This window comes from Chenopodium quinoa, unplaced genomic scaffold (assembly GCF_001683475.1).
Source record: "Chenopodium quinoa cultivar QQ74 unplaced genomic scaffold, ASM168347v1, whole genome shotgun sequence".
Lineage (NCBI taxonomy): Eukaryota > Viridiplantae > Streptophyta > Magnoliopsida > Caryophyllales > Amaranthaceae > Chenopodium > Chenopodium quinoa.
The window spans coordinates 1,013,897-1,039,914 of NW_018742914.1; the positions used below are offsets into that span (position 1 = coordinate 1,013,897).

General features: G+C 34.1%; 1 protein-coding gene across 1 annotated transcript; it reads left to right on the plus strand.

Moving 5' to 3' along the window:
* Positions 1-14,552: 14,552 nt before the first annotated feature.
* Positions 14,553-21,029, plus strand: LOC110727824 (pentatricopeptide repeat-containing protein At1g12620-like). Its single transcript, XM_021907391.1, has 3 exons — positions 14,553-18,094; positions 20,163-20,283; positions 20,609-21,029. The coding sequence occupies exon 1, from the start codon at positions 15,042-15,044 to the stop codon at positions 17,742-17,744; it is 2,703 nt and encodes a 900-aa protein (XP_021763083.1). The 5' UTR covers positions 14,553-15,041; the 3' UTR covers positions 17,745-18,094; positions 20,163-20,283; positions 20,609-21,029.
* The last annotated feature ends 4,989 nt before the right edge of the window (positions 21,030-26,018 follow it).

Genomic DNA, 26,018 nt, shown 5'->3' on the forward strand with positions numbered 1-26,018 from the left:
GGTTGCATTTGCATTTTAATATTAAGTATGATTGTTATGATGCCTTTTATGTTCTTCCTAATATTTATGATTGTTAGTATCATGTTAGGGTTAAAGCTTTGATTTTTATTGCTTAGTGACATACTAGGGTTTGTTATTAATCTTGTTAGTATCATGCCTAGGATCTTGCTATTATTATGCTTTAATATTAACATGAACATGTTTATGATTATAATTGTTATAATTTATGATGATTATGAATATTATTATTATTATTATTTTGATGATGATTAATATGATTGTTATTATGATGATTATTATTATGATTATAATTATTATTTTGATTATTGATTATGTTGCTTGATTTTTATTGTTATTGCTTGATCACGGCTTTATTGCATGTTTAAAGGGAATTTGTACTTGTAATCACGCTTAATAAGATATTTAATAATCTTGTTTAGGGTTAATATGATTATAATTCAAGTGATCGCCAATAATAGTTTTATTTGTGCATTTAAATTCAACCAACATAGATAAACAGGTTTACGGTTTATCCTATTGATTGTATGTTAGTCAAAAATCGCACATGAATACGATCAGAATAAAGTAGAGGCCTATTATTAGGGCGAGTTCAATCTCTTTTAGGTTGGATTTGTACCTTCATCCCTGAATAATTATTTGGTTCAACACCTTATGGAGTTAACGATCTCTTGGATCGTTAAGGGGTGTAACCTTCACCCTGTGAACGGTTTACAAGTTCCTAAAACTTGTTGGCGACTCTTTTGCTCTATCTTCTTTCCCTTTGGACGCCACCGTACTTTAGTGTATGATCACAGTGGGGTTCAAGCTAGGGGTTTAACGCATGAAATTTATTCCCCATAGTATTGGTTCAGTTATTGGGGGTGTATGTGTGAATTATATCTTTGCATACAGTTTTGTAAGCTTCTAGGTTGAAGCTGAGTGAAAGTGCTTAAGATGTACGAGTGAATCTAAGTCATGGACTTAGGTTGGGTAGAATAAGGTTTTACTGTGTGGCAATTTCAATTTGAAACTTGTGAGTAAAGGTCTGATGAGTATAATAGGTTGTAACTTGTAAATTTTCCCTATCATAGTGAATTGGTTTGGTTTTGGGAATCCCTTAGAGAGTCGAGGTTTTACTTCTAGTTGGGCCCTGGAAGGTTTCCTCGTAAAATATTGTGTGCATTGCAAGTTCCTTTACATTTTGTTTTTATGTTCCGCAAAAGTAGTCACTAGGAACTCACATACAATTCACTCCCCCTCTTATAGTGTTCGTGTCAACTAACAATGATAGTTGCTTTTTTATGTGGTATGATATGGTTGTTGAAATGGTATGTGGAGAGAAGAATAATTGGACTTTGTCATCCTCTCATTAACCCTAATATTATGAGAGTGAAAGATAAGTTAAGTGATTAGAAATTTCCTCCTGGCTTCACGAGATCCTAGAATCGATCCTCACCACTCCCCTTACGGCTCTCTTAACACAAAAAAAAATAAAAAATAAAAATAAAAAACCCTTTTGATTATCATGGTACATGTGGGGAATAATTTTTTTAAAAAAAAGAAATTATAAATAACTTAATTAAAAGGCTAATAAATTATTTTAGTGACATAGCTTTATTTTCAAACTAAATGATGCTTTTTAAGTTAGTTTTAAGTATTCTCACCATACATTTTTGTTCAACTCACTTATATCTTATATAGTCTCCAATGCATAGATTTGACCAATTATAAATTTAATTACGAACTAATGTAAATTATAATAAAAAAAATATTTGAATACTACATCACTTAAAACGATTCTAAGAAGATCACAATTTCACTACAAGGAAAAAGCCTTTGGGCAACAAAAGAATTCGTCGCCCAAGGCTCAGTTGTCGTCGCCCAAAGCATTGTGCAACGACTAGGAAGTCGTCATGGGCTCGTTGCCCAAGGGTCGACGCCCTTACAGTTTTGGACGACGACTTCATATGGCGTTGCCCATATATAAGTTAGGGTGACGGTGACATGCGTTGCGCATAATACTGTTTCGACTACGAGTTTTGATTTTTTTGCCTATAATAAGTACCTTTATGTGCGACGACTGTGTGCTTCATCGCCCATAATTACTTTTGGGCGACGATGTATATTGTTGCCCAATTTGGTTTTGGGCTACAAACGAGTGTTATAGTCGCCAAAAAAGGATGATTTGCAGTTTGTTAGAATATTATGGGCAACAATATTATTGTCGCCCAAAACGATTTGGGGCAACGAACTATCGTTTATGTTGCCCAAATATACAGTGTAGCGCCAAATATATAGATAGGGGCAACAATATTGTTGTCACCCAATGTGATTTAGGGCAACCAAATTACATCTATGTTGCCCATATTGTCAATATAATGATAATTTCAAATTCTAATTGTAATGTGCAGTACTTTTTGGTTACCATAAGACAATTTGGGGCAAAAATTGATATTTATTTTATTGTCCTATCGTTCTTGTAACTGAATTTCTCCAACCTGTTTTATGTGACAAAAATATATTCACTTCACAATAATAATACTTGTACCCTGGTCCCTTATAATTACATTTCAAAGATAACTAATATGACAACTTTAAGAATTTTCATATGACAATCATATTATAAATTAATTGTTTCTCAAAACACATGGAAAAAACCTTTGGGAAAATACATTGGAAAATTATAAACGTAGTTAAACTCTATCTAATATTCATGATACCACTATTATATCCAAAATGCACATGACGTTTTCGATTTGTTAAGGAAAAACATCATGCTCCCTTGTTCCTGTAAGGTAATAAGACAAAAATATGCATCAATACTTACAAAAAAAATGTTACTACATTCCCATTATTAGAGAGGAGTTCAAAGTTCCAAACAATGTATTTGGTTATCAAAACAAATTTTTCCCAAATTTAAAAATAAACAAAAGGAGCAAACTATCGGGAATAATGTATAATTGTAGACACCCAAATGTGTCTCCCAAAACCAAACTCGGTGATGAGTACCTTTCACGTCGAATCATAATCGAATGAAGTGAAAGTGTGGAAAGTCTAGTGTTGCGGAAAGGTTTTTTATTTTATTTTCTCTCCTCTCTGTTTTTGAAAACTTATTTTAAGAAAACAGCCAATCCAGTTTGGTTGGCCCATGATATGGGTCCAATAGTAGTGTAGTTGGATGGGGCTTGCAAAAACCTTTCCAACGATATATTATGAACCCAATTCCGATGAATATTGAGGAAGTTATGGCCAATTTACTAAACTGGGCCCGGTTTGAGCTTTATGTACGGCCCAATGATCTAGGGGAGGGCCTAATATGATTTATCATTCCTAATGCAATTAGGAATGGTTTTAGTCTTCTAGATTCTTCTAGAAGGTTCTTTTCATTCCTAATTCAATTAGCATTGATAAATTGACTTTTGTTGACTTTTCAGAGTTTTAATTAAAATCAAATAGCATTTTCGAGGAAATTATATGATTTTATCCTCCCGTACGGCAAACTTATCGGATTTTCGAAAACGCGTTAAAATTAGGCTTGGCGCCTAACCCCAGGCCTGGCGCTTGGCGCTAGCCATTGGCGCCTAGCGCTAGTGTTGGTGTTGGTGCCTGGCGCCAACTAGTCAGGGTTGGCGCCAACTCTGTTTTTGTGCGTCAGACTCTGTTTTGTTTAATTTATCTTTTTGACTGATTTTCTCTATAAATAACGTATTAAAAACTCCGTTTTCATTCACCAACTCTCTTCAAGATTTTCTTGATTATTCTCTCTCTCTCTCTCTCTTTTTCTAAACTAGCCTTTTCTCAAATGCAAAATTCCGCATTCGCAAGATCTAGAAACACTTAGCCATATTCGAAGTTGCCTTCGCTCTAGACGTGAAAGGTTTAATTTCTGAGGGTTTGGTCCCAAATCTCTCTTTCAATTATTTAATTTAATTGTTTGTTTATTATTTTCCTTGAAGTTACTAACGTGTGTATTTTGTAATTAGAAAGAGATATGAGGCATCAAAGTAAGTACTTTAATGGTTTTAATTGATGTTATGATGTAGAAATCATGTTTATATTGTTATTATGATATATTCCTAGTATCATGTCTAGGGTAATTTTAATATTAAATATGATTGTTACGAAGCTTCCTATTTTCTTCCTAGTATTTATGATTGTTACTTTGTTAGTATCATGTTAGGGTTAAAGATTTGATTTTTATTTCTTAGTGACATGCTAGGGTTTGTTATTAATCTTGTTAGTATCATGCCTAGGATCTTGCTATTTTTATTATGCTTTAATATTAACACGATTATGATTATAATTGTTATAATTTATGATGATTATATTATTATTATTATTTCGATGATGATTATTTTATTTATGATTATTATTGTTATGATTATAATTTTATTATTCATGATATTATAATTATGTTGCTTGATTATATTTATTTTTTATTGCTTGATCACGCCTTTTATGCATGTTTAAAGGGAATTGGTACTTGTAATCACGCTTAATAAGATAATTAATAATCTTGTTTAGGGTTAATGTGATTATAATTCAAGTGATCGCTAATAATAGATTTATTTGTGCATTAATATTCAACCAACATAGATTAAACAGGTTTAGGGTTAACTTATTGATTGCATGTTAATCAGAAAGCGCACATGAATACAATCAGAATAAAGTAGAGACCTATTATTAGGGCAGGTTCAGTCTCTTTTAGGTTGGATTTGTACCTTCATCCCCGAACCCTTATTTGGTTCATGACCTTATGGAGTTGACGATCTCTTGGATCGTTAGGGGGTGTAACCTTCACCCTGTGAATGGTTTACAAGTTCCTAAAAAAGTTGTTGGCGACTCTTTTGCTCTATCTTCTTCCCTTTTGGACGCCACCGTACTTTAGTGTATGATCACAGTGGGGTTCAAGTTAGTGGGATTAAAAGCTTGAAAATATTCCCCACAATAATCATACCGCCACCTCCATTATCCTACACAATTTTCCCACCAACACACTCCCTATCATCACCATTAAAAACAATTCATAGTTTCATACAATTACCAACAACATATAGTCATATAATCATACTATATACTGTAACAATGAACGCACCCAGAAAGACACAGTTACCATCCCCCAATCACACTTCATGAATCGACGACAAACCTAGACCAAGGAGTTTCCCAATTCGGCAAGTCAATTAATTAATTCGTGGAAAAACAGTTCAAAAAACAGAGCAAAGCGTGCATTGAAGAGAGTTTCCTGAAGCAATCGAGCATTGTAGAGGTGTCCTGAATTCACGGATATTACTTGGAAAAACTGACACAAGTTAACTATGGTTACCTTTAGGGACATAACGTCGTTTGATATTGGGTTAACATGCAAAATTCTAGTTACCAGTTATTTACCAAAGCACCCCTGACTTATAATATGAAAAGACCAATTTGCCCTGAGATAAACGCAGCAGGTTTATCACTGAGATTAACCTAGGCTGGCTCAATTACAAGTGAACAAAATTCTGGAGATAGAATCAGTGCATAGTATTAGTAGGACTTGATTCAAGCCCGGAAAGAAAGAAGAAGAATATTACCTCATTTACTCAAACATTTTTTAGCATATCTTCTCTTAGTTTCTTTTCACGTTCAATGGCTTCCTTATTCATTCGAGAAAAATCTGCTTTGAGCTCCTCATTTGATGCTTTTAGTTGTTCATTCGAAGCTCTAAGCTCTTCATTTGATGCACTAAGTGTGTGAACTTGAGTAGCGAGTTGAACCCTTTCCATATCATCTCCTTGGGCTCTAACTTTTGCAGGTGGTCGAGCTCTAGGACCAAGTCCTCTCACATATCCAGATTTAGGTTTTAACACTTTCATATAAGCATCTTTTACACTGAGTGTGTCCTCACCATGTTCTGCAATTTTAGTTTCATGAAGCCTTTTTAGTTCTTCATAGTTCTTTTCAACATTTGGCTCTCAAGTAGTAGTCCCATCCTTTTTCTTATGCCTATTTAATTAAATAACCCCAAAAACATTACTGCATTATCAGGAATTTTCTAATGGAACACAAACAATATACAAAGCAGTTGGTTTTATGCTAATTTTAGTCCTAATATAAGCACATATCAAGTATCAAGAGGTCAAACAACAAAGACTGAATGTCCTTTCGAGTCTAAATAAAGAATAGAAGTCAAACAACAACATATTAGGAAGAGAGCATGAAGTAAATAAAGTACTTAAAGCTTAAAACACATGATGTCAAAAGATTCTAAACTCAAAAGAGTGCTTCATTATCCGATAAATTCAACATTCTGAAGGACCTAATCGTGTGCAAAAAGTTAGTCTTCCCCCCTTTCTGTGAATTGTTTTCATGGTAAATATTTATCTATTTCTCAATCTGATTCCCAATTTAGCTGTGAAAACACATTATAAAATATTAATAAAAAAAGTTTGAAAAAAATAAGGCCATCAAATTATACAGTAATGAGTGCCTAGGGGTCAATAAGAAGAGATTGTTTCAAATCCTGTTTAAGTATCCCAAGACAATGCCCAAACACAAGCATAAACCAAGTTATGATTGACACAGATACACTTTTGGCAGAAATATAATACAGACTAAAATCTGGACTCAGAAATTAAAAGATTATAAAATAAGGTCTAACCTCTTGATCACTTTTCTAATGGAACACAAACAATATACAAAGCAGTTGGTTTTATGCTAATTTCAGTCCTGATATAATACAAATGCAACGATATTGAATAAATTAGAAATTAATTGTATCAAAAGGTGTAGCACGTTACCACCCAAAAAAGGGGGGGCACATTACCTCTTGTTTTGGGGAACTCCAATACTCATAAACCAACCAATCCCATTGTGTCGGATCAATAGTTGGAGGTCTATTGTCTCTAGCCTCTGCCTTAGTTTTTCCTATATAGTATTTTTCCTTTAGTATAAACCTCAATTTCCTATACAGGATAGAGCATTGAAAGCTCAATGCAAGTTGATTTCTTGTTTGTATATAAGTAGCAATAGTCAATAGACGGTCAAAGTTTATTTAGATTGGCCCTATGAATAATGAGTTGATCATTAAATACTATTACCCAACTTATTTTTTTTACACACCAAGCAAAGTTTGGCCTTGTGGTAATGTTTGCAACTCACAATCAAGAAGTAGTGGGATCAAACCTCACTAGAGGTACTTTGGGGGTCAGGATTCCCTTACACTTCCCCCTCCCACTTCCCAAAGTTACTAGCTCGTTAACTTGCCGAGAGGACCTATGCCCTTCTCCTTACCAAATAAAAAATATAAAAACATGTTTTTCTTACACGGTGCTCTCTTTGACTTCCACTCCGTTTTGTTGTTCTTTTTGTTTTAACCTAAATATATCAAAATCAAAATAATTTGTATAGAGTAATTTTTACAATGCAAATACATATGGGTATAAGATATATAAATATACTAATGTAGCTTTTATACAATAGAGATTTTTTCAACTTTGAACGACCATATACTAATTTATAAACTAGCGTGGACAAACTTATAAATAAACTAGCGTGGACAAACTTATAAATGGCTTTAAACAAGTTGTTCACAAACATCTATATCTATAATCTATAATCTATAATTTAGTATTTAAAAACACAAACCATCATCCTCATTATGCCACTTATAAATTATATTTTTCATTAATGACATATGTCATCTCATTTAACCTTTCTCGTATTAAAAATAAAATACACTGGCTTTAATTCAATACATAAAGGAATGTTTGGTTCACTTTCCCCCAACTTAATATTTCTTCAATTACATTCACCCCTTTTTCTGCTTTATAAACTATTCATTTTCCAATTTAAAAACATATTATAAAATTAAAAATTATATTATATACCTGTAAACAATTCGTGCATTGCACGAGCCAGAAGGCTAGTTATTGAGTCATTTATTTGACGAGCAAAAGATATTTGTACAACCTTGTTTATTACTCCCTCCGTATCATAATGTTAGTTCCATATGAAATTAATCATATAAAATAAGAAAAAAAGAATATTTGGAATTTAACATTAAAGTGCAAAATAATTCAAAATTAATTTACCTTATTTAAAATTTCTGTTCTTTTTTTTTTATTATTATTTTTAAAGAAAGCATAAGGGTCTGTTCTCTTCAACTTAATTTCAGTTCGTTCAATTCAGCTCCAATCAGTTCAATTCAGTTCAGTTCATAATTTTCTTCTCTCATAAACATTTTAGTTCAGTTCAGCTCCAATAAGTTCAGTTCAGTAAATTAGAAAAGTCCCTAAGTCATAATTGCATAATTCAAGGTAGAGATTTCCTTACTTAGAATCATGTCATCAATCCACAACCAATTAATTCCATAAAAAAATAAGTTAAATATGAATCATATTCAATATGGGTAGATCTTTTTAAAGAGAAGGTATTGCGTCAGTTCGGACTGACGAATCCAGCGGATTTTTGATATCCTATATTGGCTGGATGATATACTCTATTGCCTGGATGATATCCTCTACTGGCTGGATGATATCTTCTATTGATTGTGGCTGGATAATATCATATAACTAATAAAGGATATCATTCAGCCAATAAAGGATATCATAGACACAATCATAAATGATATCATATAGCCAATACAATGCAAATACATACGAGTATAAGATATATAAATATATAATAATGTAGCTTTTATACAATAGAGATTTTTTCAACTTTGAACGACCATATGCTAATTTATAAACTAATGTGGACAAACTTATAAATGGCTTTAAACAAGTTGTTCACAAACATCTAAATATATCTAAATCTATAATCTATAATCTATAAATCGTATTTAAAAACACAAACCATCATCCTCATTATGCCACGTGTGAATTATATTTTTCACCAATGCCACATGTCATCTCATTTAACCTTTCTCGTATTAAAAGAAAATACACTGGCTTTAATTCAATACATGAAGGAATGTTTGGTTCACTTTCCCCCAACTTAATATTTCTACAATTACATTCACCTCTTTTTCTGCTTTATAAACTATTCATTTTTCAATTAAAAAACATATTATAAAATTAAATTATATTATATACCTATAAATAATCCGTGCATTGCACGAGCCAGAAGACTAGTTATTGAGTCATTTATTTGACGAGCAAAAGATATTTGTACAAGCTTGTTTATTACTCCCTCCATTTCATAATGTTAGTTCCATATGAAATCAATCACATAAAATAAGAAAAAAAGAATATTTGGAATCTAACATTAAAGTACAAAATAATTCAAAATTAATTGACCATATTTAAAATTTCTATTCCTTTTTTTTTTTTTTTTTTTTTTTTTTTTTTTTTTTTTTTTAAAGAAAGCATAAGGGCATGTTCTCTTCAACTTAATTTCAGTTCGTTCAATTTTCAGCTCCAATCAGTTCTATTCAGTTCAGTTCCTAATTTTCTTCTCTCATAAACATTTTAGTTCAGTTCAGCTCCAATCAGTTCAGTTCAGTAAATTAGAAAAGACCCTAAGTCATAATTGCATAATTCAAGGTGGAGATTTCCTTACTTAGAATCATATCATCAATCCACAACCAATTAATTCCAAAAAAATTAAGTTATATATGAAACATATTCAATATGGGTAGATCTTTTTGAAGAGAAGATATTGCGTCAGTTCGGACTGACGAATCTAGCGGATTTTTGGTATCCTATATTGGCTGGATGGTATACTCTATTGCCTGGATGATATCCTCTTTTGGCTGGATGATATCCTCTATTGATTGGCTATATGATATCATGGCTAGATAATATCATATAACCAATAGAGGATATCATTCAACCAATAAAGGATATCTAGACACAATTATAAATGATATCATATAGCCAATAGAGGATATCATACATCCATGATATCATATAGCCAATACAGGATATCATCCAGCCAGTAGAGAATATCATTCAACCGATAAAGAATATCATCCAGCCAATAAAGGATATCATAGACACAATCATGAATGATATCGATCATATAGCCAATAAAAGGATATTATCCAACCATAATATCTTATAGCCAATATAGGATATCATCTAGCCAACAGAAGATATCATCAAGCTAGTAGATGATATGTATAAATGGTTGGAGGATATAAACTATTTGATAGAGTTGATATGTATAACGAACTTGTGTGAGGATGGATATGTATAATTTGTTTGATGATATGTATAACAATGGCAAAACCTCCATTGAAGAGCTCATACTAAAGGTCATGGGTATAACATAACTTGCTTATTTCTCAACCAAAATACATGCATTTGTCATCAAAATGCTCACAAATTCAACATACAATCATATGAGACAAACAATTTCAGCAATAAGAAATCCCCAATTCGATTTTTTAGTCATTTTTTGAAAATTTTGAGAATTAAACTTTTTCTCTTCCGCCATGAATGACCTCGCTTAGCTTCTCTCCTTCGCCATTGATGTCCTCATTGTCATCGTCATCGTTGCCTACAGGGAGAGAATGAGATCTACCATTGTTGTCATCATCGTCATCATCATCTTTATTATCGCCATCGTCATCTCCTCCGAGGCATGAACTATTTGGTCAGGCTTGACTGACCCAATAGTTTGTGTTTTTTGAAATGCACTAATAATATATGAGATTAACATTATGAAACAAAGGGAGTACATAACAAATGAGTTTTAACCAAACATTGAACGACCTTGTTCGTGAGTAGTTCTTGAATATATCAGCTCATTTAGGATTTTGTTCTCTTTGTCTAAAATAAATATGGTCTGAATTATCTAGTCTAGTCTAGTGTGATCATATTTTGTATTTAACTAAACTTTAACCATAAATGTACATGTATAAGAAAAAAAATTATCAAGTGAGGTCTCCTTTGATTCGTCTCACTTTCAAAAACTTCCTTCATTTTTTTTTAAATTTCACCGTTTGGGATTTTACACTATTCACACAACTTTCTTTGACCATCTTCTGTGATTTATCCGTAGGGAAAAACATAGTCATGTGGGATTTCGTTAGATTCGTCTCAATGTCTACTTTTCAAATATCAATTTTTATAATTTTTGCTTAAATATAATTAAAGATATTAATGGCCAAAGTAATGCATCGGCAAACGTGAAATGATAAATGGTGCAATTTTTTTTTTAAAGGGAGAAAATACATAATTTCATAATTTTTGCAATACACACTAAAGATGACAATAAGTAATTGAAATTTTAAAGTAATGATCTAGTCTGGTTTGAATTTTTAAATTTAAACATTGGCCTGAAATTTTCTAATTGGTCTGATTGTAACAAGAATACGTAATACTCCCTAAGCTCCATAATATATGAAGTAATTCATGTTTTTCATTTTGGGAATTCTAAAATTTTAAAGTTTTATTAATTTTCTTTTTACACTAAGAAATGTCTAAATTACCATCACTATTTTTGTCTTTACTTATTACACTATCCAAAATATGTATCCTCACCTTTTTTTTTTACCTATTTGTGTTCCCACTCATTTTCTTTAGGAAAAATTGCCACAATTAATCCCAACTTTGCTCCATCCGCTGATATTAATCCCAACTTCAGTTCATTCACTATCTATCACTCCCAACTTTACACCCTATTAATTTTTATCACCCCGAATTGACTTGCAACCGATTAATCAGATTAACATTTGTAACTTAGATTTTTTTTTTGCACACGTGTCATCATGTGAATGGTCATTTTTAAAAAAAATAACAAAAAAAAACCACACTTAACGGCAGCCACCATTAAGGACAACCGAAATCTGGGAGGGGAGGGGTGGTCGAATTTCGATGGAGAATGCAGCAGGGTGGTCGAAATTGATCGGGGAAAAGAAGGAAGGGTGGAATCCGCGCGTGAAAGAGAATGGAAGGGACGGAAATGGTGGGGGAAGGGTTGGGGGATGTCGGAATTGGAAGGAAATGAGAGGGATCTGGTCGGTATTCGACGGGGAAGGTTGATAAGGGTGGAAACCGACGGTGAAGGCGGCGGAAACAGAGGGGGAAGGGAGAAGTGGGGCGGAGGAGGCAGGGGCTGCCACTTGCTAGGGTAGGGGTTAGGGTTTTAATTTTTTTTAAAAAATTATTTATTTATTATTTCTTTCAGACTTATCACGTGTTGACACGTGTCTGGTAACCTTCTACATTAAGTTGGATGACCGGTTGGGGGCGATAAAAATATTAATAGGGGGTAAAGTTGGGAGTGATAGAGAATTGAAATTAATATTTGTGAATGGAGCAAAGTTGGGATTAATGATGATAATTTTTCTTTTTCTTTATTCCAAGATAAGCCTGGTCTATTGGTTAGGATTATACTTTCCAACCTTGAGATTTGAGGGTTTAATCCCCACTAGAGACATTTAAATGGTGGGATTCCTTATTTGTATCCTAAGATCTCTTAAAATTGGGATGAACAATCTAACTATTTGAGCTATCCCACACTCTCAACTAGGGCTGTCAATTCGGGTAAACGGGTCGGGTTTGAGTTGGGTTAGTGTGATTCGGATCATCTCGGGTCGGGTCAATACGGGTTAATGTCCTAACATATGTGGGTCAGGTTCGGGTTTGGTCATGTTTGAGTCGAGTCATACATCTTATCGGGTTTGGGTCGGGTTAGTAAAAGGTCGGGATACATTCCGGTCAGGTGAAAAATAGGTCGGGTTAAATTTGGGTCTTTACGGTTTAAACGAGTTAGGGTCGTTCTCGGGTTCGGATCAAGTCAATTATTTACGGGTTACAATCAGGTCGGGTTATTTTCTGGTTCAAGTCGGGTTCGGTTCAAGTCAATAATTTGTGGGTTATAATCAAGTCGGGTCATTCTCGGGTTTGAGTCGGGTTCGGTTCAAGTCAATAATTTGCGGAAAATGATAAGTCTATTTTATATATATTTTTATTCCCCATCCCACGGTCATATTTATGCTTATTTGAGCTCTACGGAGCTATTTTTATTACTAATATATGTTTTCTAGTGTCTTTGTAGAGTTGGTATTATTTTGTAGGAATTTACAGATTTATGTCAATTTCCGAGCTGATTGAGCCACTACAAAGATATTAGAGTCGAATCGTATTTTATGACCATATATTTAAAGCCCAAGGTCGAGTTAGAGAAATTTAATCCGACAATTAAGGGCTTGATACGAGAGAAGGTTCAAGATTTTAGAAGTTATTATATCACGACGGACCAAACAAGTGAATGAATTTGGGCTAATGAACTCTAAAAGACCAAGTCCAAGAACAAAAGAGAATGGAACATTGAAGCCCAACTCGCTGCTATGGTGACCGGGCCCGATCGGGCGCTGAACACTCACGCTGATTTGAAAGTCGGTTGGGCTTTGTTAATTAAAGCCCAATCCCTTAACTGATAGGCAAGAATTATCGGGCTCAAAGAAGTGGTGAACAGCTGCTTTTGGAGTTCTACTAAGAGTGGGATTTGTGGGTTTCTTTCCTATATATTAGGAAGTAGTACGTAGGTTTGGAGTTAGGCAAGTTCTCTTAGTTTAGTTTTAAGTTTAGTTTTTTTCTTTTTCTTTTTCTTTTTCTTTTTCTTTTAGTTTTAGTTTTCTTTCTTTTTTTCTTTTCTACTTTTTCACAAGATTTATTATTTTGTTTTCCTTATTACTTTTATTTATACTATTATTCTCTTTATATTAATTATGTGTAAGTAATTTTCTTTCTAGGGTTTATGGGGATCCATTAATAATATGAAAGGGTAATTTACTGTTGTTGATTATCAATGCTAGATTAATTTCCTATTGATTGATTTAATGCTTTGTGACTAGATTTGCGCAGATCTTTTATGCATGAGTTTAACAATATTGATTCGAGATTCGACATATGAGAATTGATGTTTAGGTCTAGTTTCAATAGGCAGGTTAATTTATAAATGGTTAAGTCGAGATTCGAGAGATGAGATTTAATACCGGTAAATTAATTGTGTGATTGTAATACGTAGCGAAAGACCTTTATGATCTGATTAATGTATGCATTGATGATTGATTATTATGTTTTACCCTGGAATATTTTTTATTGGTGAACCTATGCCCTAGGCCTTTTATTTATTGTTTCTCCTCCTACTTTTATTCTTTCCCACTTTTACTCTTAGTAGTTTAGTTTCCTTCGATTATTGTATTTTAGTTACTTTATAATCTAGATTATATTAATTAATTAGGAATAGAAAGATTCGTTTCTCTGTGGATTCGACCCTAATTCCCTATCTACATTAGTTAGAGGATTTAGGAATTACTTTTGATTAGGGGATACGACTTTACCCTGTCAGAAAACATGTTTCGTCTTTAAAAACATGTTGTGAAACTAACCTCTTAAAATTCAAAGTGAAATGTTGAAGTAATAGAGTTAGGATTCAATTTCCGTTCCAATACCAACATGAGATAACGGCCTATACGTATTGATTCAATAACAAGTTGGATTGAATTTGGATCGGGTCAATAAGAAGTCGGGTTGATTCAGGTCGGGTTTGTAACATGTCGGGTTGAAATTTGAGTTAGGTTTGTAGCAGGTCGGGTTAAATTCAGGTCGAGTTAGGAACAGGTCGGGTTGAATTCGGGTCGGGTTAGGAACAGGTCGGGTTGAATTCGGGTTTTGACGGGTTAAAACAGGTTTGGGTCAATTTCGATTCAGGTAAAAAATTTATAGGTTACATTCGGGTTGGGTCGGGTATTCTCTAGGTCGGTTGATGTTCGGATTCGGGTCTCAAATACTCGGGTCAACTCAGATCTAGGGTTGATTGTAGGTTGGGTTCGGTCGGGTTCGGATCATCATTTTTTTCAGATTCAAACGGGTCAGTTAATAGGTCGGGTTAGGGTCGGTATCTCGGGTCGGGTCAGCTTTTGACAGCTCTACTCTCAACTTCTGAAGTGTACTAGTGTGGCAGCTCAAAACGTTCACCTCTAAAATGTATGGTACCTAACAAATTCCTAAGACTGTCTAAAGCAGCAAAAACCTCCGATAAACCCCTCTAAAACCTTCTTTGTTCTCCGGAAAAACAGCGTTTTCCGGCGTTACAATCTTCACCGAATGTCTGTTATTCTAAGCAGTCGACACTGCAACTTTCTCAAGGTAAGTCGCCTTCTTCCCCGCTTTCTCTTTCTTTCTTACAATCTCTCTCCTAAAACCCTCATTTCCTCATTTACCCAGATCCCTTTTACTCATTTTCTTCCCTTTAATCATACTTTTTCTTCATTTTCTTCTAATTTTACTTGTACCCATCATTTTCTTTGTCAATTTTTGCCTTTTCCATGCTCTAATTCGATTAATTTTGATGTTATTAACTCAAATGAGAGGCGTAGAATTTTCGTTGGGTTATCTAGAATGATTAAGCATCAGGAATTTGATAATTTGATGGGGTTTTCTCAAAATTTTTGCCCCTTTATTCTGTTTAAGATCATGAAATTGTTTGATAGTAGGGAAACTGCTGCTGCATTTTTTAAGCTTGCATTTCAGGATCATTCTGATGATACTATTAAGCATTGTTGTGTTGTTGCACATTTGCTCGCGTCCGAGAATCTTAGGTTGCTTGCTCAGGATGTGATTTCTTGGGTTATATTGAGAATTGGGTCTTGTAAAAGTATGGAATTTTTGGAGCTCATGTGGAGCCAACATTTCGATTATGAATCAGATTTTTCGGTACTTGATTCACTTATGAGGGGTTTTGTGAATGCGGGTTTTGTTTATATTGCATTGGATGTGGTGAAACGAATGAGGGATGTTGGTGTGGTACCGAGTTTGTCGGCTATTAGTGTATTGTTTAAGTTGTTGTTCAGGGTTGGTGACTATGGAAGTGTATGGAAATTGTTTAGAGATATGGTTCGTAGAGGGCCTTGCCCATCTAATTTTACATTCAATATTATGATTCTTGGATTTTGTAAAAGCGGTTGTCTTGTGACGGGAGAGAGCTTATTACATGTAATGCAGAAGTTTCAATGTCAACCAGATGTATATACCTATAATATTTTGATCAGTGCTTGTTGTACAAGAGGGAGAACTACTGATGGATTGACTTGGATGCATTTGATGATTGAAAATGGCTATAATCCAAGTTGTGTTTCCATGACTACGATTATAAATTCGTTGTGTAAAGAAGGTAATGTATCAGCAGCAAGGAAATTATTTGATGGAGTTATTGAATTAGGCCTCAGTCCTAATATCTTCATGTATAATGCCCTAATTGATGGATATGTAAAAGCAAGAAATATAGTTCAAGCAAATGGTGTTTTCAATGAAATGAGGAAGAAAAACATACCTCCTGATGCTATAACTTATAACATATTAGTTGCTGGACGCTATAAGTATGGGAGGGTAGAGGATGCAGAACGTGTCTTAAGTGAATTTTTATCATCACAACTCATACCAGATGCTTCATTGCCTGATCTTTCAGTTTCTGGATTGTGCTGGGCTAATCGGTTAGACGAGGCCATGAATTTGTTAGAGGATCTGATTGAGCGGGGGCTCCCTATCGGTGTTATTGCTTTTAATTCCATAATAGCAGCTTATGCTAAAGTGGGGCTAGAAGAAGAAGCCTTCAGAGTTTATAAAATAATGGTTAAATTTGGTCTTTCTCCTACCTCATCCACGTGTAGCTCTTTGCTCATAGGTTTGTGTAACAAGGGTAGGTTGCAAGAAGGTAAGGAACTTATAAATCATATGATAGCAAATGGTTTTCCTGTAAATAAAGTTTCCTTTACTGCTCTTCTAAATGGCTATTGCCAGAAAGGGGACATGTCAGGGGCTCAAACTTTGTGGTATGAAATGAATCAGAGTGGGTTATCCCCTGACGCCGTTGCCTTCTCTGCTTACATTGATGGGCTTTCTAAAGCTGGCCTTGTGGAGGAGGCCTTTGCTGTTTTTACAGAAATGAAAATGAGAGGATGCATGCCGAACAACTTTGCATACAACTCTTTAATTTTAGGCTTATGTAACAGTGGTATGATGAATGAAGCTCTGAAATTAGAGAGAGAAATGAAGCAAATGGGTTTGGTTCCAGACAATTGTACCTTTAATATCATTATCAATGGATTCTGTAAACAGGGGAGAATGAAGTCAGCTAATGAAGCTTTTGTGGAGATGCATCGGACTGGTTTGTCTCCAGATATAGTGACTTACAACACTCTTATTAATGGATATTGTAAAGCATTTGACTTAGCTAGTGCCAATGACATTTTACATAAAATGCATTTTTGTGGTTGGAGCCCTGACATCACAACCTATAATATTCACATGCACGGGCTTTGTTCTAGTCGGAGGGTAAATCAAGCTATAACAATGTTGGATGAGCTAGTATCAGTTGGTATTGTTCCAAATTCCATCACATACAACATTATGATGAATGGAGTTTGCGGTGACATTCTGGATCGTGCCATGATGCTGGCTGCAAAGTTGCTCAAGGTGGCTTTTATTCCAAATGTCGGTACCATTAATTTGTTGCTTTCTCAGTTTTACAAGCAAGGGATACCTCAAAAGACTTTGATGTGGGCCCAAATGTTCCATGAGATCGGTTTTGAATTCGATAATGTTACATATAAGATCATTGATAAGGCTTACAGTGATTTGCAAGAAGACATGGAAGCTTCAGCAGGTATACCAGAGAAAAGTCTGTTTCTTGACTTTCTCATGTACATCAATTATGACTACTTACGTAGAAGTATTAATTCCACTAAACAGCTTAAGCATCCTATAACTCTACTTGATGATGAATATCAAGTGTCTGCCAATACTGGGTAAACTGCATCCTCTTCATATTTGAGGTTCAATGGATCTTTGCACAACTGTGAATATCTCCTACAGCTAGTGAGAAAACCTGCAATTGGTGGGGCCTTAGGGGGTCAAAAATTGGCAGCCTTGTCTCCTAATTGCAATTTGCAATGCCTACAATGGCTACAAACTATATTTCATCGGAACTGGCCAAAATTGTAGAATTGCAAAGACAGTAAGAGTTATAGTTCAGGGGAAACAAATGGAGTTGAAACACCATCATATGTGAAAGATTGTAGTATCTGAGGAGCATGTGAAAGATTTATCTTATCTGGGGAGCAGCAAGGCATTAATCTGCAACTGAATGTATATTTGACAAGGTATTTACTTTCTTAATGTGACTTAGCAAATATTCATGGCCTGACCTCTATGGTTTTGTAACTCAGTCTTTACTTATGTGCTGTAATACCATACTTGAAAGGCTTTAGAATAAGAAATCCATATAATTTAGTCTTTCGCGTGGTTGTTCCATGGTATGCTATTAAATTTATAAATGGGATTGCAAGCACAGTCTTTCGCGTGGCTGGAAGCTTCCAATGCTAATTGCTGAGCAAAATAAAGTTAAATTCACTCAAAATTATTATCTCTCTCTCTCTCTTTTTTTTTAATCTATACCTGTTCTCCTCTATTTACAGACTACCTGATTTCCCTCTTCTCCTTGCTCAAGCTACCCCTCACTGGAATTATGATGACAATTCCTACTGTGACCTTCCCTAATACTTGATGCCTTACAAATAAGTTCCATTTGTTGTTTTATGTTAGAGTATAATTTAAGGATTGAATTATTTTTTGTGATTTATTGTTACTAATTACTAGAGGTCTAACAATTTTTGAGTTTGCTTAAAATCTTGTTAGGAGCTATGAGATGCATGCTTTCCCATTTTATTTATTCTAGATTGGTTTTTGTTTTAGCTGTTTGTTCAAATACTTTTATGTAGGTGAGTTTGATCCTCTATTGAGTATTGACACTCTCACTTTAGTAAATCCTAATTAGCTCGCTAAATAATACCCCCCCCCCCCCATCCCCAAAAGTTCGATCATTTTGGCCTAATTTTAGTCCCAAAATGATCGACCCATTTGCATTAAAATACCCACCAAAATTAGCTTCCCCATATAAAATTTTGTTTTTTCATGTATTTTTATTACTTTCTCTCTCTACTTTTTTTTACAAACCTCATGTAAATTTATCTTTTCACTTTACTTTTACTTCTTTTTATTTAACTTTCTTAATACCCGCGAAATCAGCCAAAAGGGTCGTTCTTTCGGGGATGGAGGGAGTATCAGGTTCTATGTCAAATGAAGTTTTCCGCATGCTTGGATCTTTTGAAGAGTGTATCAAGTCAATCATGAGTTACTGTTGAGTACCTTTTCTTTTACTATACTACCTTTGTTCTCAAAAGTTTTTGTACTTTGATATTTGACATTCATAAACTCCACTTAGATTAAATTTCCACCTAAAAAAAATATTGATATAGTCTTGTTAGATTCGCCCCAATATGTATTTTCGAAATATCAACTTTTTTTTTAAATAAATACTCCCTCCGTATCTCAGTAAGTGCATCACTTTGTTTGACACACATGCGAATGCACAACTTTGACTATTGATATCTTTAATTTTGTATTAGTTAAACTTATAAAAATTGATATTATAAAATTGATACCATGTAAATGTAGTTGTGATTAATTCAACAAAAATTTACATAATAACATTTGGTCTTAATATATTACTAAAAATCTAGCCAAAGTTAGTATCTGAGTAGTGCAAAAGTCAAATTGATACACTTGTTCAAGAGGAAATTCATAACTAGAGATATTATTGGTCAGAGATTTACAATGGCAAGCGTGAAAAGGTTCGTGTTAGAACTTTCAGAAATGAATATATTATTAGCTTATGAATTAAAAATCTTGAGGAGCCGTCTTCTTTAGCACAAAAACCTCATAAGTAGATGTCGGAATAGAAATAGTTGGTGGAGTGGGTGAAGGAGTGGCCTTTTAAAAATTATTTAAGGGTGTAGAAGAAAATAGAAATTGGGTGCGAAATTCTGAAATGTAATGAGTTTTTGATGCCAATCAAGAATAATGCATATGTTATTCTCTGTTGTGAAAATTAAAATTTTAACATTAAGATTGAAATATTAGAACCCTTGATCATGTCTTTCTAGTATATGCTTGGGCAAACATGGTACTATGATAGGCTGCATTTTGTCTACTCGTTAATACATTCTGCTAACGTGTTTGGGAGACCCAGGGACGATAATCTTAGTGATCTTTCTGTTCATTTTTTTACAGTAGATTACTTTTGTATGCAAATGTTGAACAATTTTTGCTACAGTGCAAGTTGCATGCTTATTTTTATCTAATGAGCGGCTATGCTATTTATGTTTGCAGCATGTCATGGATAGCTGGAGTTCATAAATGATGAAACTTTGGCTTTGCTGTCACTCTGGCAATGTCATGGGTTGCAGCTTCTCAAGTTGCGGAACATATACCGCTCATTATTATCATGCAGGTACCATGTAATTATGTCGATTGCTTGTAATTTTTTATTGCTTGAATTGTAAATTTGGAGAGTGGATTCTTATAATATTTCATATTGTCTCCGTAAATGATTACAGCAGATTAGCATGTAGTATGATCTTTTGTGTTCCTAGAGAACCCAAGTTAAGCTATTGTATACTAATGTGCTAACTTCTGTCATTCTCCTTGCTAGCACCCAGCTTAAGCTACCTAATATTAGCTGATATCCAACTTTTTACAGTTGCTAATGTGTTATCTATCAACTAAATAACAATTTTTTTTCGATCAGCTAACCTTAACTCCATTTCCGGCTGCAGTTGTCACTAGCTGCACTACTAAACTATGATGGGCCGTACTTTGCTGCATCCTGAGGGGGAGGAGACCGTAATTTGTTGCATCCTGAGGGGGAGGAGACCCTACTTTGTTGCGTCCTGATCTTATGGAAAAACATATTTATATTCCTACCTTACGATAGAGGGCTAGGCCTGTAATTATCTTCAAGTTTCTACCAACTACCGGCTGTTCGGAGGATGTTGCAATAAATTCTTGCCTTCAAATCTGCAAATTTCTCAGATACACTGAGTTTGCTGCTTATTTCTCCTGGCTGTTGGTCTTTTATGCACTGCAGAGGGGGCCCTAAGGGCTATATATCAGTATTAAATATACTCTTAAAAATTGTATAAAATTAGGAATTTATGACAAAAGCACTCGTAAATCAGTGTTATTAGTGTTTATATTTTGATGATTTCTTAACTTTTTATGATTTTCAAGCGTAAATTTAATGCTTATATGTAGCCCTAAAGGCTATGTATAACATTTTTTATTAAAAAAATTGTGTTGCTGGTGACTGATAGAATTCTGAATTTTGCCCTGTTGTGGTCCTGAGATCGGACAAATCAAGTCCTAATACGGATTCAACATTCAAGTTCATTGTTTTTTTGAAAAGGAAAAAATACACTAAAAGTTAATTCCTATTGGATCCTTTTGAGTCTAAAAAATGTGTCAATCAATGGAAAAATAATTAAGATACCCCAATTTATTTAGTGGATAAGTACCAAATTAAGTGTTGTAAGCCTTTAATATTTTGGGGTAATATGGTGAAAGTGTAAAATTGCTAACACCAATAACAATTTTACCTTAAAATCGTCATTAGTATTTGTTGTATTAGGGTAAATTGGTAATGACAAATGTCTAATGATGTTATCGGTTTTACCTATGAACAGTGTAAAAATTTCCCGATTAACCCATATAACTAGGGCAGCTAACGCGCGCTATGCGCTTGCAATAGCTAGCCATATCCAAAATCTCTTTTGAATTTTTTTTGTTTTTTATTTTTTTGTGGAAATCTCCACTTTTGATTTAACCTTACTTCACAATTTAGTTCTTGATAACTTTTTAATGAGAAAAATATATAAACAAATATATTAGGGGTCTAAATTCCATGCACTATTTTTAATATATATATATATATATAGTAATCATTATTAATGAGAGTGAATAAATAGTCTAGATGATATAATTGTGTACATTAATGAGAGTATAATTGCTAGGTTTTGGTGGAGTTCAAGGGGAGAAAAAGACATGCATTGGGTCAAGAGGGAGATTATTCGGAGACCAAAGGGCATGGGAGATCTAGGTATAAGGTCTATGGTTTGTTTGAATGATGCTCTTTTGTTTAAACAGGTAACCGGATGCATTGTAATCCCCAGCTGTTAGTGGCTCGCTATCTTGATCCTAGTCATAAGTGTCCTCTATGTGTAGGAGGTGCTAGATTGTGTCTTCGTGGTAATGCTTCTTGGGGTAGACGGGGTTTATTCAATGTGGCGAATAAAATGGTCAAGGGGTATCATTGGAAGATAGGTAATGGTGAAAGGGTGAAGGTTGCAAATATGAGATGGGTGCAAGGCTCAACTCCGGTTTTTAAATCAAGTCATCTGCTAAGGGGGGTTGGTTCGGGGAGAGTGAAAGATTTGATCTCCCCAGAAACAAGATCTTGGAATGTTGCTATCATTAGGGAAAGGTTTGAATGGAGTACTGCACAGGAAATTTTAGAAATGGAGCTGCCTTTGAATGAGGAGAAGGATGTGCTTTATTAGGGGTGGGGGGGGGGGCATCCATCTGGAATCTACACTGTTAAGACGGGCTATGCCTTTCTAATGAGCAATTTTACTTTGCAACGGGACGTTTTCTCTGACACTCTTTTTTACAGGCTAATATAGAAGCTCAATATTTCACCAAAGTGGAGCTTGTTCCTCTGGAAGCTAGTCATGAATGGGTTGGCTGTCAAGTCTAACCTAGTCAGAAGAGGGATAGATATAGATGATTATTGTGGTATGGCAGAGGAAGACCAACAACATCTTTTTAGGATGTGTTCGTTTGCGAGGTATGCTTGGAAGAACTGTTCCTTGAATATCTTGTCTGAAATTGATGAATCTACTCCTTTGGGACACTGGATTAATAATTATATCCTGCTTTTTCATAGCGAGGATAGTAAGAAGAGCGAATGAGTAGAGACGTTCGTAGGGGTCCTTTGGAGTCTCTGGCTGACTAGAAATGGGAGGGTCTTTAGTAATCAGGCAGGATATCTTGCGGACTTGTTTAGGAACTACAATACGGCGATGCATAACTTATTAGTTTGGCACAGAGTGGATGGGGGGGGGGGGTTGGTGTCAACGCCAAGGGAAGAGGTGATAATGGCGTACCGCCGAGTTTTGAAAGAGTAAACATTGGGTGTTTAAGGGAAGATATTAATCACCCAACAGATGCTAGATTGGAGGTGACAATAATGGCTAATGGCTCTTGGCAAAAGCGGACTAGAATGGCAGGTACGGGATGGGCATACTCAAAAGACCATATCACCTATATGGAAGGGGGTGGAAACTATGGCAAAGCCCACTCATCTCTACATGCGGTAGTTATGGAATGTGTAGCTGCGCTAAAGTGGGCAGAAGTGAGAGGTTACCGAAGAATACTTTTGTTCACTGACTCATTGGCCCTAATCCAATTAATTCAATAACCTAAACGGCGGGAAATGCGGCTGATGTGGACAACCCAAGATCTACTACATGTGGGACGACGATTTATAACTTGCATCATATGGAAAGTTGGAAGAGAACATGTTTCTAAGGCTCATGACATTGTGAATAGTTGTAGGGTCAACTTACATAGCTTTAATGTTTAGTTTTGTTTAAATTTTGTTGTTGTAAAAAAAAAAAAAAGAAAAAAAAAAGTATATATGTAAATACACATTTTGAAGGGCATATTTGGCACAACACTATTTATAAAAGTAATCTTGTACTTTTTACAAGGTAGGGAAATCATAAGGATAAGAGTAATCTTGTACTTTTTACAAGGTAGGGAAACCATAAGGATAAGGAGGTTCGAACCCTCAAACTCTAATAACACATATGACTATTTAAGTATCTAAGCCAATGTCAACTATGTTATTTGTATGGAAAAAAATTCATATAACTACAAATCACAAGGTTTAATTAAAAAATAAAAAAAACTGCATCCAAAGAATAACTTAATTTTGGTTTGACAATGATAATTGTAGTTTTAAAAAGCCTATTAAAAAAAATTACCTGTTATAAAATGGAAAGAAATATGAGAGATGGAGAGAGAATTAATCTGTGTGTTCTTGTATTTCATATAATGGAGGTACAGATATATATAGATACAATACAATTGATAGGGTTTGCTGGAAGAATAATAAACCTAAATTTTAGAAAGTTCTGGAATGATCCAAGGGTATAATAGGCATCCACAAATATATATTTCATAACACTCCCCCTTGGATGTCCATTATCTAAGAATGTGCCTCATTAAAACCTTATTAAATTAGGAAAAACCCTTTAGGATAAAACCTAATGAAGGAAAAAGAGTAAAACATTCTGCGTAATACGCTTGGGATGCTGCCTCATTAAAAACCTTACCAAGAAAACCCAATGTGGGACAAAACCATGGTTAAGGGAAAAAGAGAGCAGCGCGTATTTTCCCCCCCTGATGAATGCATAACGTATTAACGTGGAATCTTGCAGTGCAATAAATCCCATGCGATATGGTTTGGTAACTTCTTCCATGTAGCAGAACACCATTTCTTGATGATTGATCCTTTCAAATTGAACTTGAATCTTCAAATCTTCAAATAGACTTATTGAGCCGTCTTCATTTCTTCATACTTGTGGAAATAATAAAAGTGTTTACAACTATTTCATTCGATAGTTTTGTTTCGAATTATAATATTAGATGTATGCCTTCTTTTGGAGGTCATATATACTACAATATGATGCTTTCATGGCAACACTTGATATCATATATATTTCATTTTCCAATATCATATGAATTAAGAAATTAAACTAATTACATATTTTAGTCATGGTTCTTCTGGACCATAAGAATATTGTTCACACTCAATGGTATCTCAACTTTATTCTTTAATTAGACATTTCATGTTTTTTATGAGAGTTCGTCAATGAATACATAGACTTGTTGAATCTCACATACTCAAACTTCAGGTTGAGATATCAATGATGTAGTCATATTGACTTTTCATGAGTTTGATAATAATTGCAATATTCAAGATATAAAATATGTAGGGCTGGGTATTTAAACACGTCGTATATAAGCTCTTCAGGAACTCTTCTTACATGAATCATAACTAGTGTAAGCCCATTAGAATATAAATATTTCTTTGTAAGCTCCCATCAATGTTGTATACGCCTTACTATACATTGGAATGACATTCATACATACCACAATTATTATATAGAAACTAGCCAGTGCATGAAATATGAGATATAGGAATCATGATAAGATATTGAACAAAATATGCAATGAGTAATGCATCTAACAACTTCTTAAACATGCAATATGCAATCCATTAACCTATGACTCACGCATGCACATAGGTGTAAGACTCAAATAAATGCAAGACACTATACAGTGTGGATTTAAAAATCCATATATATTTCATTGGACTTCTGGTCCATGATAAACTTTTGAAGATTATCATTATGTCGACATCATAATAATGGACATAATGGACATATGTTTTAGATCCCTTATTCAATAGTCCATGCATATGCATATTATTTATCGGTTCCATTGTGTACCGGTATCATAAAATTACTTTAATGTACATTTCGCATGCTAATTTATAATGATATCTAAATACATTTCTCATTGTTGGTACCATCATAACATTTCTTACATAATAGGCCATCTATTATAATAATTCAGATATATATACCACATATTAAGGGTATTTCTCACACTATGGTATTAATATACTATTATTATACTTTAAAAATATCAACTGCACTATCTTGCCGTACATCGCATATTTATATTGGAACCGATCATACAAACTACACTTCAGGTGCAGTGATTTAAAGAAAATTGGCAAGATCTATCTTAATGTATGCACATAATATCATTATCACTATAATCAAAATATGTCTCTCTTTTCCTCCAAATGGGTCATAACGGTATACAAATCAAATCATAGATGTGCAACATATGTTGATACAAAAGTTGGCATGTAACTTTACAAAGAATAATTAGAGGGATAAACTATTTATAGTATTATAATAATGCCAACTTACTTCAATTCTTCCCCCTAAGTTGGTAAAATATCTCAAATGTTGGGGAAATTCTTCACCAACTTAGAATATAATTTCATGTGCATCAAATTTCATCTCGTAGGATAATCATATATATTCAACA

Excerpts from the sequence above, each read along its gene's own strand:
- LOC110727824 (XM_021907391.1), top strand. The coding sequence starts at position 15,042 with ATGTCTGTTATTCTAAGCAGTCGACACTGCAACTTTCTCAAGGTAAGT.